The sequence below is a fragment of the Perissodus microlepis genome, chromosome 20 (assembly GCF_051167445.1).
Source record: "Perissodus microlepis isolate ML-2025 ecotype Zambia chromosome 20, ASM5116744v1, whole genome shotgun sequence".
Taxonomy (NCBI): domain Eukaryota; kingdom Metazoa; phylum Chordata; class Actinopteri; order Cichliformes; family Cichlidae; genus Perissodus; species Perissodus microlepis.
The window spans coordinates 33,733,638-33,749,188 of record NC_140480.1 but is presented as its reverse complement, the minus strand read 5'-3'; the positions used below and the strand labels follow the sequence as shown (position 1 = coordinate 33,749,188).

The 15,551-nt window shown below is 42.1% G+C and overlaps 1 protein-coding gene across 2 annotated transcripts in view; it reads right to left on the bottom strand.

Annotated features, from left to right (window-relative positions):
- Nucleotides 1–5,215, bottom strand: part of itpr3 (inositol 1,4,5-trisphosphate receptor, type 3) — a 69,813-nt gene extending 64,598 nt beyond the window's left edge. For both annotated transcript variants that reach the window (XM_084916330.1, XM_084916331.1), the window contains exons 1-2: nt 4,985–5,215; nt 4,565–4,904 (exon numbers count right to left, since the gene is read on the bottom strand). In XM_084916330.1, the coding sequence (XP_084772456.1) occupies nt 4,565–4,656 (92 nt within the window). In that variant the 5' untranslated portion in view covers nt 4,657–4,904; nt 4,985–5,215. The remainder of the gene's footprint in view (nt 1–4,564; nt 4,905–4,984) is intronic.
- Between the last annotated feature and the right edge of the window lie 10,336 nt (nt 5,216–15,551).

Sequence of the window (15,551 nt, the reverse complement as noted above, 5' to 3'; positions counted from 1 at the left end):
TTTAAAAACTGTACTTTTGAGTTAAAATATATATTTATAATTTTAATAAATGACAAATTAAAAAGGCATGTACATTTTTTTTTGTATTGAAAAAATATCGAACTGTGACACCAAAGTATCGAACCGAACCGTGAATTTTGTGTATCGTTGCACCCCTATACTCTACCCCCCTGAGCTACAGCCACCCCCCTGCTGGCTATTAAAATGATAGAATGTGAATTTGGACCTGTATGAAAGGAAAGGTGCAGAGTTTACTAGAGTCCCCGGGTTCATGCTTAGACTATATGGACCATATGTGTTGGTTGGTGAAGTCCCATTCTGAAGTCTCAGTGTTGACTGCTGTTGTGTTGACTATTTGAAGCCAGAAATGACCATATTTGAATGAGAGAATAGACTGCTGCCAGCCCATAATGTTAACACTGAAACTGTAGAGTACTAATAAAATTTAAGAATTTTGCTCACCTAAACTGAATTTGTAGACAAACTGTACTTCACAGCAGGCCATGTTTATTTCCAGAGAACTCTACCTGAACGCTTCAAATGCTTCAAAAGGCACCAGCGACACAAATATATGCTGACTCACTCCTGGAAAGGTAAAGCCATCAGATAATAAGCAGTTACAACTGCCTGTGCTGAAAAACCTGTCAGTTAAAAAAAGCCTGTACAGTTAAGGGATATAAATACAGATAACACCAAAACAGTATGTTGTACCAGGTTATAAACATTCTTTTTAACACTGTAAAGCTGGACATTTTCATCTGGGACTATATGGGGATTTTCTTTTTTAGACCCTGCCTCAACTGCCATTGAAGAAAGTGAAGTTTTTTCTGTTGCACTTCCTATTTGGCTTCCTTTCAGCCCTGAAGAATAGAGGTAGACCCCTTACACTGTTCAAATTACCTGCCTAATTTTGTCTAGCTCCCCTTGTGAATCGGTGGGCAAAACATGACTCTTGCCTGTGACGTCACCATAATTATTAAAGGGTGACCTATAGTTTTTATTGTATTTGTTCAGATCAGTGTGGCAGTCAATGAATAAAGCTGTAAAGGTCAAGACTGAGTCAAATTCAAAGGAGTGCGTGTAAGACCATGGTACAGGAAACACACACAAACGCTGGTACATATATCTTTGTGAGGACTCTGTGACATAACACATTCTCAAGACCATAACGCAAAAATGAAAGCCTCCCTATTGTTACTGAATACTGATTCTAATCTTAACCTGAAAAACAAATCTGAACCTAAAGAAAGTTTTGACCAGACACAAAGTCCTCATAAAGCGAACATTAACAACAGCAGGGACAAATGCACAAACTGGCAATGGAAATCTCTCTTGGACATGCCGAGTACCACTTCCTCTTCCTGCCAAGCAATCAGACAGCGCTGCCGCTACCCTATGCAGCATGTTTGTGTTAAAGTTTGTGCTGGAGATAGTGAAACATCAGCAATTCCAGAAGACTCTGGACAATATTAGGAAAAAGATGATCTGTTGAACTTGTTCTCGTTTCTTTACTTCAATCTTCTGTAATTTTTGAATTTTATTGAAATAACACATGTAAGAGAAAGTTAGTAAAAATCAGAAACCACTAAAACATAAAGTAATGTTTTCCTGGTTGCACTCCTCTGCTGATCTCGTCGATAACAAATGTAACATACAAGCAGAAAAGCTGGTAGGTGTGTAATGAGTGCATTAACTCTGAAGCAGCCTTCATGCACGACCATTCTCCCTGTAACTTATTAAGACTTTCGACCTACAAAGGGCTTTAGTGGACTCTTTCTGAAACCCTTTTGACAAAGACAAGATGCTTGACACACTTCATAGTCAATACTCTGTGATATGCTGCAGAAACATTTTGGTTCATAACAGGGACGCACTGATTGTTGAAATCGCTTATTGAAATATATGGTTAATGTCATTTGGGGGTTTATTTGTTTTTCTGATTAATTTCACTCATTTTCAGTACGGTGAAAAAAGTTTTTGTAGATTCAAGAACTGAGAAGAACTGTTTGACAGTGATTAAAATAGTATTTTTGCACCAACGAGGAAATTCCCACAGAGCTATTAGCTGGAAAGTGGACAAGTGGAGGACCAAAGAAGTGGCAGGACTGAAGATCTATCTATAGCTGATCACACAGGAGGTGAGGGTAGGGATGTCACCGAGCCTGATACTTAGGGTAGCTCTCAACACAATAAAAACACAGTGGTGCATGTTTTGCTTCTGGCCCTAGAGTTGATCCAGTTCTACCTACTGTTTGCTGAAGCCTCTTCAAGTGGTCTCGGGCGAAGGTTGGCTGTCAGGAAGCCATTCTTAAGGAAGCAAACCAAGGCTGAGGTATGCCAGTTACTGTGACAACAACTAAACTGAACATCGGTAACAACACCTTTTAAGGACTCGTGAATCTAAATTTGAATTTTTTAGTTCAAATTGTCATCGATATGTATGGAGGACGTCAACAGGAAAGTACAACCGCCATCCGCAACCATCTGTAAAACAATGTAGGCTCTGCTATGGTTTGGGGCTACATGTCAACCAGTGGTGTTGGAGATCTTTTTCAAAACTGATGGAATTATGAACTTACTAAATAGTAGGTTTCTCAAGACTTCTGCAAAATACTATAACTGCATCTCTTCTTCATAATAGCATGTATTTATTTCTTTCAGTCTGTCCAAAAGCCTAAAACCGCCGCCCCTCAAGGGGCCTCACACCAGGACAACTAACTCTTGCAGGTAACTGAAGCTGAATAATGACTTCTGGCAAATGTCTAGTCATCAACTTGCTTGCTAAAGCAACAGAAAGACAGACTTGTCAGGTCAGGCAGAGATACTGAAGGTGGTCCTGCTGGAGTGTCCCACAGGTCCAATGGTGGCTGCTGCATTTTTAGGCATTTCTAGAGCATCATTAGGACTTAAATGAGCCAGCATTACTGTTGCATCAAATTTGATCAAGTATGTGAGTTAAAGTTTTAAAACAGGTTCGGCGACATCAGTATCACAAATTTACTCATGTAAGAACATTATTAACCATCTGACTTTTGAGTAGGTGGGATCTCACGGTGCCCTGGTGATAGGGATCTTAACAGGGTCTCTCATCCAGACTGTTTTGTTCATGTGTCGCCTTACAGATGTGAGGTATCACTGAGTGACCGTGGGGATTTCCTTCCCCCTGAAATAAGGTGAAAAAAGGGTCCAGTTTGATCCATTTAGATTCAGTGACGTGATTATGCCACTTTATAATAAAGTGTACTATTACTGCTGTAGTGGTGATGCTAACGCTACACAAGTCCCAGAGCAGGAGGGCTGCTTTCATATTAACCTCCATCAAAGCAGACATTAAGGCCACTGATGCTGGCCATTAGAAAGACTTCAGGTTTACAGCACTTCTAAACTGGCTTCACTATTCAGACCTGAAAGCAATGTCCATCCATAACATACACTCAGTGGGTGCACAATGCACCACTGTTGACCTGCACCACCTGCTTTCAGTGGGTGTCACTCATTCTCACACTGCCCAAATCAATCTAAAACCAAAAGCTTCAAAGCCAATCCTTCATTTAAAAAATATGTTCAACAAGTTCTCTCAGCACAGGACAAAGTCTGGTATGTTTTCACAAAAACACACTTTGTTTGCAGGGAAAAGCACACACACAGAAGCTTCTCCACAAAAACAAAAAATGTGCATATGTCTCCTTCCTTCTTTCAAAACACTGACGAGCCTGTACACTTCTTCACCTCAGAGTCAGTCTATCGTCTCTGGAGTTCTGGATAAAGCAGTTCATTGCACGGACTATTTTTCCATCACCTGTGAAACTTTGCAAATGCAAATATTGTCTTTGCTCTTTTTTCTTTAACTGCAGGCTTTCTGCATTAAAGCAGCTGCTCCTGATGCACGTAGACCTATAATAACTCCTCTGTTTCAGGCTTTTTTAATGTCTCTTTATGGATATTATTCACAATCAGTGGTGGGCAGTATATCATATATATCAGTCATATTTTAACCATAATATGACTTTATCAAATAGTTCCACTACAGCGAAGAGACAAACAAGAGGTTAAATTCATGATACTCCTGGTAGTCAGAAGCATTGATGTGGATCTGAAGAGGAAACCGGCGCTGACAGCATACTCACAGTTTAATCACACTATTTAATAATCCACAACTAATTCACTTCAACAGGGCAAATATCAAAAACACAATAATTTGTGAAACATACATGTACTAGCAATGACTGCATATTTACACAATGACATCATAGCGTTGTCTTGATACATGCTCAGTCTTCCAGGTCAGAGTTTCTATATAACAGCCCTTACTGCAAACAGTAAACTGTTATTACAACTAATCATTCAACACTGTGTCGGCTCAGCGCTGAGTACTGACACCTGAAGCCACGTGTCGATCTACAGAACCCAGTTTAAACTCCTCATCTTCAGGTTTTAATGAAGCTGGGGGCTTCGCTCAGGCTGTTAACGGATGTGTGCACACAGAAGTACAATGGAGGTGTTCACAGTCATTTCCACAGCGCACAAGTGCACACAGAGCACATGACAGTGACGGTACACTCACCCCAGCGTGCTGATGAAGCCGTTCACCGTGCCCTCGGCATACAGGGATACAATATCCCCGATGTGGAGGAAGCTGGATGCAGAGTCAGACATTCTGCAGCTGATTTATTTCAACAGCGAGAGGAACCCGCAGGTAGAGCCGAGAGAGAGGAACTTTCTCCCCCCTCCTGTCCTCTCCTCTCCGTGTGTGGAAGTTCAGAAGCAGCGAAGAAAGTCAAAGTTTCCTCCTCGCATGCAGCGGCTGGAGTCCTGAGAGTTCAGGAGAACCTCTTTACATTCACCCCGCTTCAGTCCTGCCGCCTTCAAGGACTCACCGGCGGCTGCTGCTGCATGACAGCGAACTGTGGAAGAAAAACACTCTGAAGGAGCTCGCAAACTTTTTACAACAGGAGCGCAACAGGGGCCCACCGCTGATCCGTACCTGAGTCTGCTGAGAGGCCGTGCGGAGCACCGGAGGAAACATCTGTGTGGAGATCGTGCCGCAGGTTAAAGTGTTCACACAGAGGCGCAGACACGCAACGCGAACCTGCTCCGTCCCTCCCTCTCAGTGTGTGTGTGTGGTGGTGGGGGGTGTGCACGCTCGCGCGCTCACGCCGAAGACTCGGGTACTAAAAACCAGGAAGTGAGTTAAGGCGTTGATAAGGCTGACAGACGGCTTCAAGAAAGAAAAAAATGCATGCACACACACACACACACACACACACACACACACACACACACACGGGTGTAGTGAACGCAACGCGAGCTCGGAGGCCGGTGTGACGCGTGCACTGGCAGCCTGCAGGACGTGTCCGTGCGCTCCCGAGTTTAGTGACATGTAGCCAGAAACGGTTCAAATCAAAAGTCGGTCAGAATATTTGATCATAAATACAGCGAGGAAAAAAGATACAGATAAACTGGACCTCTTGTGTAACTCTGTGCAGCCACTGCATGTAAAAAGGCTGCACAGAGTTCAGATGTTATTTTGCAATCAATAAAATGTTTATATTTAAACTGTAAATGCAAGTAAAATTCAGAATCTTATCTAACATATCTAGTATAGTACAGGCTCACATTTTAACAAATAAGTAAAGCTTTATAATACATTTAGAATTCACCCGCCACTTCATTAGGTACACCAGTTCAACCTTTTATGAACACAAAGTTTGCAGAAGAGCACAGTGCATTAGATCTTGACGCAGATGGGCTACAACAGAAGACCACACCATCTGCCACTCCTGTCAGCTAAGAACAGGAAACTGAGGCTACACTTCACAGGGGCGTGAACTGACAGAAGGCCTACACTTTTAGTCTCTTAGCAACAAATGAGCCTCATTTAAATAGCACAGCCTACATGACCATTGCTGACGACTAGGTTGGTCTTGATGGCTGCTTCCAGCAGGATAAAGCACCGTGTCACGAAGCTCAGATCATCTCAAACTGGAGACAGACACTATCTCTACTTTTAAGATTAGGCTTCAAACTTTCCTTTTTGCTAAAGCATATAGTTAGGGCTGGACCAGGTGACCCTGAATCCTCCCTTAGTTATGCTGCAATAAGCATAGGCTGCTGGGGGATTCCCATGATGCACTGGGTGTTTCTTCTTCAGTCACCTTTCTCACTCACTATGTTCTTATACATCTCTCTGCATTTAATCATAAGTTATTATTCATCTCTGGGTCTCTAACACAGCCTGGTTCTGACGGAGGTTTCTTCCTGTTAAAAGGGAGTTTTTCCTTCCCACTGTCTAGGTTTTCTCTGTATGTATTATCGTAGGGTCTACCTTACATTATAAAGCGCCTTTAGGGGACTGTTATTGTGATTTGGTGCTGTATAAATCATATAATGTAAAGTAGCATGGGGTGGGTCTTAGATGTGTTTAGCATTAACCGCTTTTCCCAGGCTTGAGCATCAACAGGAAAGAATCTGAGGATACAAAAATGGCACGATTCACATTTTGTTCCACAATCTAATTTTTACAAATTCAGTTATGTTTTATGTTTTTTAAAGTGTAAAAGAAGTTACTATATTAAAAAAAATGTTGGCAATAAACAAACGTCATTACCAGCAACCGGAAGTCGGGTTATGATGCTCGATGTTCTGGACAATTTTAATCACCTGTTAGAAAAAAGTCTTTGTAAAAGCAACAAAATCCATGAGTTTCTGATTTTTCATATATTGTAGAAGAAAATGCGAAAATGTCAACTGCAGGTATAATTTCTGGTATCCAAGCAAGAACATGCATGAAGTGCAAACTTATTTCTGGGTTTCAGAGTTCCTCAAGTGGACATTAGAGACATTGCAGTTTTCAATCCTCAGTCTCCAAATTTTCCTGATCACTTAACTCTAACCAGCCATGTTTCTCTGGAGCCCACTGCTGTTTTATAGACTTCTAAATATTTACAGGGATCTTTTTAAATTCCTTTCAAATCATCCCTGGAACACTTCTTTCAAATCATCCTGAAGTTTTCCAGCATCTGAGAAATTACTAAAATGTTTTTTTCTTTTGTCTATCAGAACTTGATTTCACCATCATTGTTATGCGACTGAAATTTAAACCATGACAACTTGTTTCTCTCAAAGATGTGAAATGCAGAAGTTTGTGGTTTGCTATTGTAAACCACAATTTTCCGTCACAAGACAGAAACACCCAGAAGCTGTGTTTTTACCCCACAGATGTGCAGGCTGAGTGTGTCTGTGGAGTCCTGCTGAGCGGAGTTCTTCTTTTAACTGTTAAATGAGCAGGTAACAAGCTGTCTGATGCACTTCAGCTATGCTCCAGTAAACATCAACAACGTCTTATTCGCCCCACGGTTCATGAAGTTCTGTGGAACACCTGAAGTATTTACATAAAGAAAACAGACCAAAGTGATATCAAATGACAGCTGTCTGTACGCTTGACTCAGTCTAGCTCTGTAAAGAAAAGAGGAAACAAGCAGGGCGAAAGACAGTCTTGTTCCTGATTGGCTGGAAGGTGTGACACGCTACACTGAGGCGGCACAAATATTGGTTCCAGACCATTGAACTGGTGCCCACATCTGAGTTTCAGGGATTTAAATGATTCTGTTGAGTAATATAGAAGTGCACAGTGTCATACCTGGAAGTGTAAATAACACATGAAAACATGAGTGAAGAACTCTAATGAACAATGCTTTAAAAAAAAACAAACCTTAATATTAGCCCTTAAAATGCATCCAGGATTAAAATACATGCCTCATGTCTGTGGTTGGAATTTAAGAAAATCTAATCGCAATGAACTGACTGCACACTGGTGTTTTTTACGTGGACTGTTAGGGTCATTTTTACCTTTTGGCTCCAGTTCATCTTCACTGGAACTGGATAAATGTCACACAGGTGACGATTTATGATCTGCAACTTAATCCTGTGTATTTGTGTTAAAACCCAAAGACCTGGATACTGAACTACAACACACACACGCACACACACACGCACACACACACACACACACACACACACACACTGACTCGCATCCCGACAGGTTGGTAATTGGGATGCAATACCACAAATGACCACTAGGTCAAAGAGAGCTGTTTTCATGCGTTATTGCTCAACAGATTTGTATATTTAATCCATGTGAACAAAAAGCTCAGGCTTTAGACTCTGCTACCAAAAACTTTTTATATTTGTGTTTATACAGTCACGTGTTATAGGCACAACACAAACAAGGAGGCACGAGCAGCACTGTGTCCCACCCCTCTACTGGCATCTGGAAGCCGGCCAGTCAGAATAAAATGGACTTTAAGCCAGGGGGCCTTAAAGAGACAGGAGCCCGAATGGCTCGTTTCAGAGGATCAGTGGATCAACTGAGGCGTCATGTTTTCAGCTTTTGCCTGTACATCCACGACAACAACTGCTAATAGTTAATTAGGCACATTTTAGGCCTCCAGTATGACTGCTTTGGTCCACTTTAATGGCAGAAATCTAGCATAGACTCACAAGTGATTATTTGCAAATTGCTGCAGCTGCAAAGGCTCCACTCCCATGCAAAGTTGGATATATTAAAAATAAAAAAAAAAGATGGTGACGCATGTGTGTCCCAAAAAAGTCGAGACCGTTTAAATAAAAAGAGAGAAACCTCATAACTCATATTTTATTCACAATTGAAAACAGAAAATATATCATATGTTTAAATGAAGACAAATCTCCATTTTAAGAAAAATATTCGCTTCTTTATGTCTCAAAAACGTTGTGACAGGGCCATGTTCCCCACTGTGTAGCATCTAATCTTCCTTTAACAGCAGACTGTAAAGGTGCGGGAGCAGAGGAGAGCAGCTGCTGCGTTTTGTTGTCACATTCTGGTCTGGTAGAATATTTTAGTTGATCAGCAGTTCTGACTTTTCTTTGGTGTGTTTTTCATTTCATGATGGACCAAATGTTTGGTGAGAAGTCTGGAATGCAGGCAGGCCAGCTGAGGACCTGGTCCCGTCTTTTGTGAAGCCATGATGTTGTAATAGATGCAGTTTAGCATCGTTCAGCTCAAATGTGCAGGACTTTCCCTGAAAATGCAGCATTGATGGTTGTCACGTCCATAGGTGTTGTTGCTTTACTCAACATGTTTTGTTCTGTTTGTGTTTTGTTTAAAGGCTTTTTGGATTGATTAATAGTTGTAGTTTCAGAGGCAGTTATCCCTCCATGTGCTGTATGTAAATGCAAGGGAAACCACAGCTGAACACAATAATAGTAATCAGTAGTCCACTCACGCCGCCTCTTCCTCTCCATTTACAGATTTATAACAACATGTGAGTTTCCGTGGTCACGTGGTCTCTGTGGTGACTGAAAAAATAAGGCCAACAATGCTTTTCTTTCTTCTCCCATTGGAACACAACTAGACTACGTTTAGGGGTAAACAGCAAGTCCTCGAGAATCTTTTGGTTTCAGGGTGAAATCCTGGTTTCGATTCAAAGTTTGGTTTACGGTCACATTGTGATGAAAGGAAATCAATGAAGTAAAGAAAACAAAAAGACGCCGGGTGTGTTTGTGACACCTGGCAGCGTCTGTCGTCCTTAAATAAAACTAAGGTTCTCTCAGAGAGACAAAAACTCACCTCACAGAGACACAATTCAGTCAAACTGTGGTGTTCGGTCGTTTGAGCAGGTCCTCCCCACTATGTCCAAATGTCTACAATGACTGAATCCTGTTTTTAGCTCCTTTGTTTTCAAATGTCAGCCATCAGGGAGAAGCAAACATCCAAGCCAACAACCTCCCAATTTGTGGATGCCCCCCAAAAATGAGCTTTCTCTGTGTGTGTGTGTGTGTGTGTGTGTGTGTGTGTGTGTGTGTGTGTGTGTGTGTGTGTGTGTGTGTGTGACATAGTTGTGTTGACCATTTGAAGTGATGTAGGGTGGACAGATTTAGAAAATGACATCTGTTTAAATAGAGAAAAAAAACTTTCCATCTGAACCTGAAAACACGCCACTCTCCTCTCTGGAGGTTATGAACCCAGACGTGGGTGCTTATCTGGGGCAAAGGGAGGGAGGAGAACTGAAAAACTCCAGAAGAAGATGAGGTAAAAGTTCAGAAAAGCCTCGTTGCAGTTTAGAGCCAGTGTATTTCGGTGCACAAAATTCTCAGTTTTGGGGTCAGAGTCTGAGCCACTTTTGGTAAAGCAAAGGAAAGAAAAGACAAAACAACAATTATGTGTTAAAGTTAAAAAAAAAAAAGTAGTAAATAGCAAAAGGTGTTTAATCTTTATTCTCATAAGACTGAAACGGCAAGCTCGTCAGCACACAAAGACTTCTGTCAGAAACAGTTTCAATCACAGGAAAGGATGAAGTGAAGTACCAAACAGGCGATAATCCCCAGGGCTGAAAAATGAAGCCTGTGCAGAAGCGCTAAAACCCACAATTCTTCTAATGGACACTCCAAACATGAGCGAATCACCACAGACTCACACGTTAAAACACTCAGCTGCGAAACCTTTGGTCTCTATAGCTAATTACCCTCTTCATATTCACTGTATGGGGAGTGAATTAAAAATAGTTCATCCATTTGGATGCTGGTAAGGCTTAAAAGAAAAACTGAATACGTGGACAGGAATCACATGACTTCACCCCAAACAGGGAGAAAAAGAGTCAAGAAAAACATGAGCTGAGTGGAGAACTTTCTTTGTGTCCATTAAACCTCATTGCAGTGGTTTAACGGCGCCAATTAGATTAATAGCTGTTTACATGACAAATAAACTCAGAATATTGTAGTTGATGGATATGATTAAGCATGACTTTGAATTGTTTTTCAGTTTTTTGGTTGAAATGTGGCCAGATGTGTCCTGTGTGAGGTTTGTTTCATAAAGCACATCAATGGTAGTTATTCTGGGGAACAGCTGATATTTTTATAGTTCTGCATCACTAACCACTTTACTCTGTTGTAAGAGTGAGTCCATGCAGCACTTTCTTCTGTGCTGTTAAGTACTTTTTAACCATGTCACATAAATGCAGCAGAAATAACTGGAAACATTTGGGCCCAGAAACACTGGAGCATGCAGACTGAAGGAGCCGGGGGTCAAACTGACTTCTCTAGCTGTAATTTAGGGCGTTTCCTACACCTCTAGTTAATTTACTGTGGCTATAATCTGCTGATGAGTTAGTAAACTTGTAGTTTTTCCCCCGTTTGGTTTCTTTTCACAGATAAAGCTCCAAACAAACTCCAGGTGAACCAAAAGATGTTACTGCAAACCATGTGAGAACATTCAGTCCTCATACAAGTCAGGTCTGTTCGGGGCAGGAGCCAGACAGGAAGAAGGTGCTGTGTTTGGACCAGTGCACGATGTTAATAATGTACTCCTCCTGTGGTACTCGGTTGCATCCCAGAATACAAAGTATACCTGGCAGTCGGAAGGAATTTAGCTCTAACTGGCAGTGTTCACGTGGTTGTCGACTCACCTCCTCCAAAGGGTCTTAGCACAGCTGATGGACCAAACAGCAGAGGTGTGAAACACTCAGAAACATTCAGATATTGACAAATGGCTCATTTCCAAATAAAGAAATTGCGAATGGAGTAAATCAGACACGACATCAGTACACTCTTTGTCTTCTGTACAGAACATTTAGCTGTAGTTGACAGACCACAGAAATCAAAACCTGAATGATGCATTGAAGCAATGATGAGCTGTGCTTAGTTTATGGAAACAAAGAACAAAGAAACAACAGTAACTGAATATGAATCTTTAAATTTAAGTTTAACTTTAAAATCCCAAAAGCACATTGGGATTTTGAACACAGGTGGAAAAAGTTTTGCTTCCTCAGAATCCTGATAGAATGAGGCTGCCAGAGGAGCATGGACTGGGCAGATGGATACGGTATCATTCACATCAGGACTTTGTGGAACAAACATCTGGGCTTTAAGATTCTCCAGAATGTTTCAGTGCGTGACAATCGGCCGGCGTCGTGCATCTTCATGATGAATGTGGTCTCTCCCCCTGAGGATGGACAGAACACATGGCGCTGGCGGTGCTGGTGGACAGGGACAGTGTATTAATTAGGACAGATTGTATGTTTTTTAAATATTTGAGGTCAGCTGCAGGATGCTTCACTCCAAGCCAAACATGACTGTCAGCCTGGGAGATTTAAATGGGATTTAAGGGAAAGGAGGAATTTCATGCTCCGTTATTTCACACCAACATTTTCCACCGACTTTCTCTCCCATATAAGGTTTGCATGTGTGTGTGTCCGCTGACCCGTGCTGCCCTCCATGTCTTTCCACTGGAGAGACTGACAGCCTTATATAGAGCTGCAGGAGCAGAGAGGACAAAGTAGGACAGCGAGTCCACATGCAGCTCCTGGACTCACCTGATGGCTGTCTCTGTGAGGACCTACGGCACCTACAGCCTGTCACAGTGCTGACTCCGCCTGTAGCTGGTTGAACTGGAGCAACCAGATGGTCAGTATGAAATGCTTTATTATTACTAATTATTACTGTTACTGCCGCGCTCCTTTCAAAAGCAATCAGAGATGGTAGGTGTGTCTTTTCACAATCCATCACACTGAAGATGTTCCTGCATTGCCCTTAATCACATCGTCACAGTTTGAGGGTTCACACTCGGTTTCAGGGTTGTGGTTAGATTTAGGTTAGTGCAGAAGGCCTCAGAAGATCAAATACGTATATCAATAACATAATGAGAACATGTCACTGCACAATCATAATCTAGGACAATATGGCTTAATTCTATTTATTTCCATGGATTACCATTTTATAGAGACAGAGTGAGTCACACTCACACACAAAGAGTTTATTTAGTCCACTAATCAGAAAGTTTATATTCTAAATCATAAAGCAAGACAAATTCCTCCTAATATGCACATTAATCTAAAGGGGTTAAATAAATAGAGACCACAAGGCCTTCTGGATGAGAACGAAGACCTTCCAATCTTTGTGTATAACTCGCAGTGCTGGGTTTGACCTATGAACAGACTTCTTCAGAGAAACAAGCTTCTGTGGGAGAATCAAGTTTCATTTTCTTTATCATCATTTGGCATCTAATCAAATTCCCATGTACTCCTAAAACTCGAGGGCAGTGGTGCTCAAACATTTACTGGCACAGTTCATATCAAAAGTTTAAACAATGTAATGCCCCATATCCCCCATATCACTCTGTGCAAATTTAAACCAGTGAAACAAAATCCAAGATGATTTTCAGTGAAATGAATCGGCAGAAAACCAATAGCACAGGAGTAAACTCTTTCAGGCATCTTTTTTCAACCATCCTTGCTTAATTAATCCAAATTTTTTCCCTGGTTGTTCACACCTGCACTGACTCACAGTCAGAGTTTAAACGGTCGTAAATGTTATTTATCTTCATTAGAGGGAATCAGTGAGAACTGCAGGAGGCTCTGTCATAGGTGCAGACTGAATGTTGATCAGCACTCCAAGAACTGGAGGAGGTGTGCGTTAGTTGACTTTGCTAAGACGGAGCAATATCGACCTCTGATAGAAGAAAGCGGAACTGCAGGTTGTGGATAAACAATGAAACATCTCACGATCACAAATAAGATTTCCATACCTAGAATCTGATGCAGTGGACTATTCTGATTCTGCATCGCAATGAAAAAGAAATCTGTTCAAATGAATGCACAAAATCTGTCTGTGTATCAAACCTCAGCTGAGCAGTTATTACCACAGATCAATACCACATGAGCCCAAAAGCCAGTAACTGATTTCCAACCAACTGGAGGAATCGGTCCGCCAGGACCTCCACTCCTGGCCGCCGCCCGACTCACATTGCACCCGACCCCTACGGTGCCTCCTGTGGGTGGTGGGCCTGCAGGAAGATGGGCCCATATCCCTCTTTTGGGCTGTGCCCAGCCGGGCCCCATGAACTAAGGCCCGGCCAGCCGGAAAAGGGTGGAGTGCCCACTCCGGGTCAGGGACGAGACCCTGCCCCAGGTGGAGGAGTTTAAGTATCTCGGGGTCTTGTTCATAAGTGATGGGAGAAGGAAGTGGGAGATCGACAGACGGATTGGTACCGGTCTGTTGTGGTGAAGAGTGTAAAAGCAAAGCTCTCAATTTACCGGTCAATCTACGTCCCCACCATCACCTATGGTCACGAGCTGTGGGTAGTGACCGAAAGAACGAGATTGCGAATACAAGCGGCGGAAATGGGCTTCCTCTGAAGGGTGTCTGGCCTCTCCCTTAGAGATAGGGTGAGAAGTTCAGCCATCTGGGAGGGGCTCAGAGTAGAGCCGCTGCTGCTCCACATCAAAAGGAGCCAGTTGAGGTGGTTCTGGCATCTGACAAGGATGCCCCCTGGGCGCCTCCTGGGCGAGGTTTCCCGGGCATGTCCCACTAGGAGGAGGCCCCGGGGCAGACGCAGGACACGCTGGAGAGATTATATCTCTCGGCTGGCCTGGGAACGCCTTGGTGTTCCCCCGGATAAGCTGGAGGAGGTGGCTGGGGAGAGGGAGGTATGGGCTTCTCTGCTTGGGCTGCTGCCCCCGCGACCCGGCCCCGGATAAGCGGAAGACGATGGATGGATGGATGGATGGATGGAGGTCTGTCCTGCTTGCATACATTTATGCTTTCAATTGATTTTTTTTTAGATAATGTTTTTTTAAACTGAAAACAAGAAAATAGTTTTGCCTACCTACACCTACTGAGTGCTGAAGTTGTAACTTTAGTTTTGGTTTTGTCATTTCTTACAGGACACACAGTTTACTCTTTCAGTGATCAAATCAAATGGGAAAATGCAGGGCTTACAATTAATAAATATATAATAACTGAAAATAAAATAAAGCATCATAAGATATTTAGTCTTATTAGAGAATACCTTTTTCATCCAGTTAAGTTAATATGTGCATGGACGCATGCACTTGTATGTTGTACGTACAATGGCTGTCACTGGGGAGATCACTCACAGCTAAGTCACTGTTTATAGGTGTGCACAGGTGACACGAGAGTATAGCCCTCCATAAAAACATGGCAGAGAAAGAATTTTACATTGAACTCAATGATAGCAGTAGAAGTACAACTTCCAGTAGAAAAAAACGTTTATAAAACTTTATTCTTGGACAAAGTCAATTTTTAAAGAGGTTTTTTATCAGATTTGACAGATGACCAACTTAGACAATGCTGCAGAAGGACTGAACAAACACATATCCTGAAATGTTTTAAAATAGCTACTAGATGATAGCTGCTAGTCTAGATGAAATAATGGATGTATTAACTGGTGTAACTGTGGGAGCTCTACCAGGTAAAAGAGAGAAGAAAAAAAACGCTTTAGCTGGATAGAAAGTGTCATTGTAGAATCACACAGTCCGTCTTTGATGATATTGTTAAGGTTAGACAAGTACAAACTCAAAAAGAGAAGCAGTTTCATCAACACTCTTTCTCAGTCAACTCACCTGCTTCCCAAGTACACCCACCACCACCAGGGGGCAGCAGAACTGAGAATTTGTTAAAAATGCGTGTGTGAGAGAAGGTGAGAGACAAAAAGAGCAAAAGAAAGTATGCGTGCATGATCGTGCAGACAAATGTGTGTATTTGTGTGTGTGCCAGCC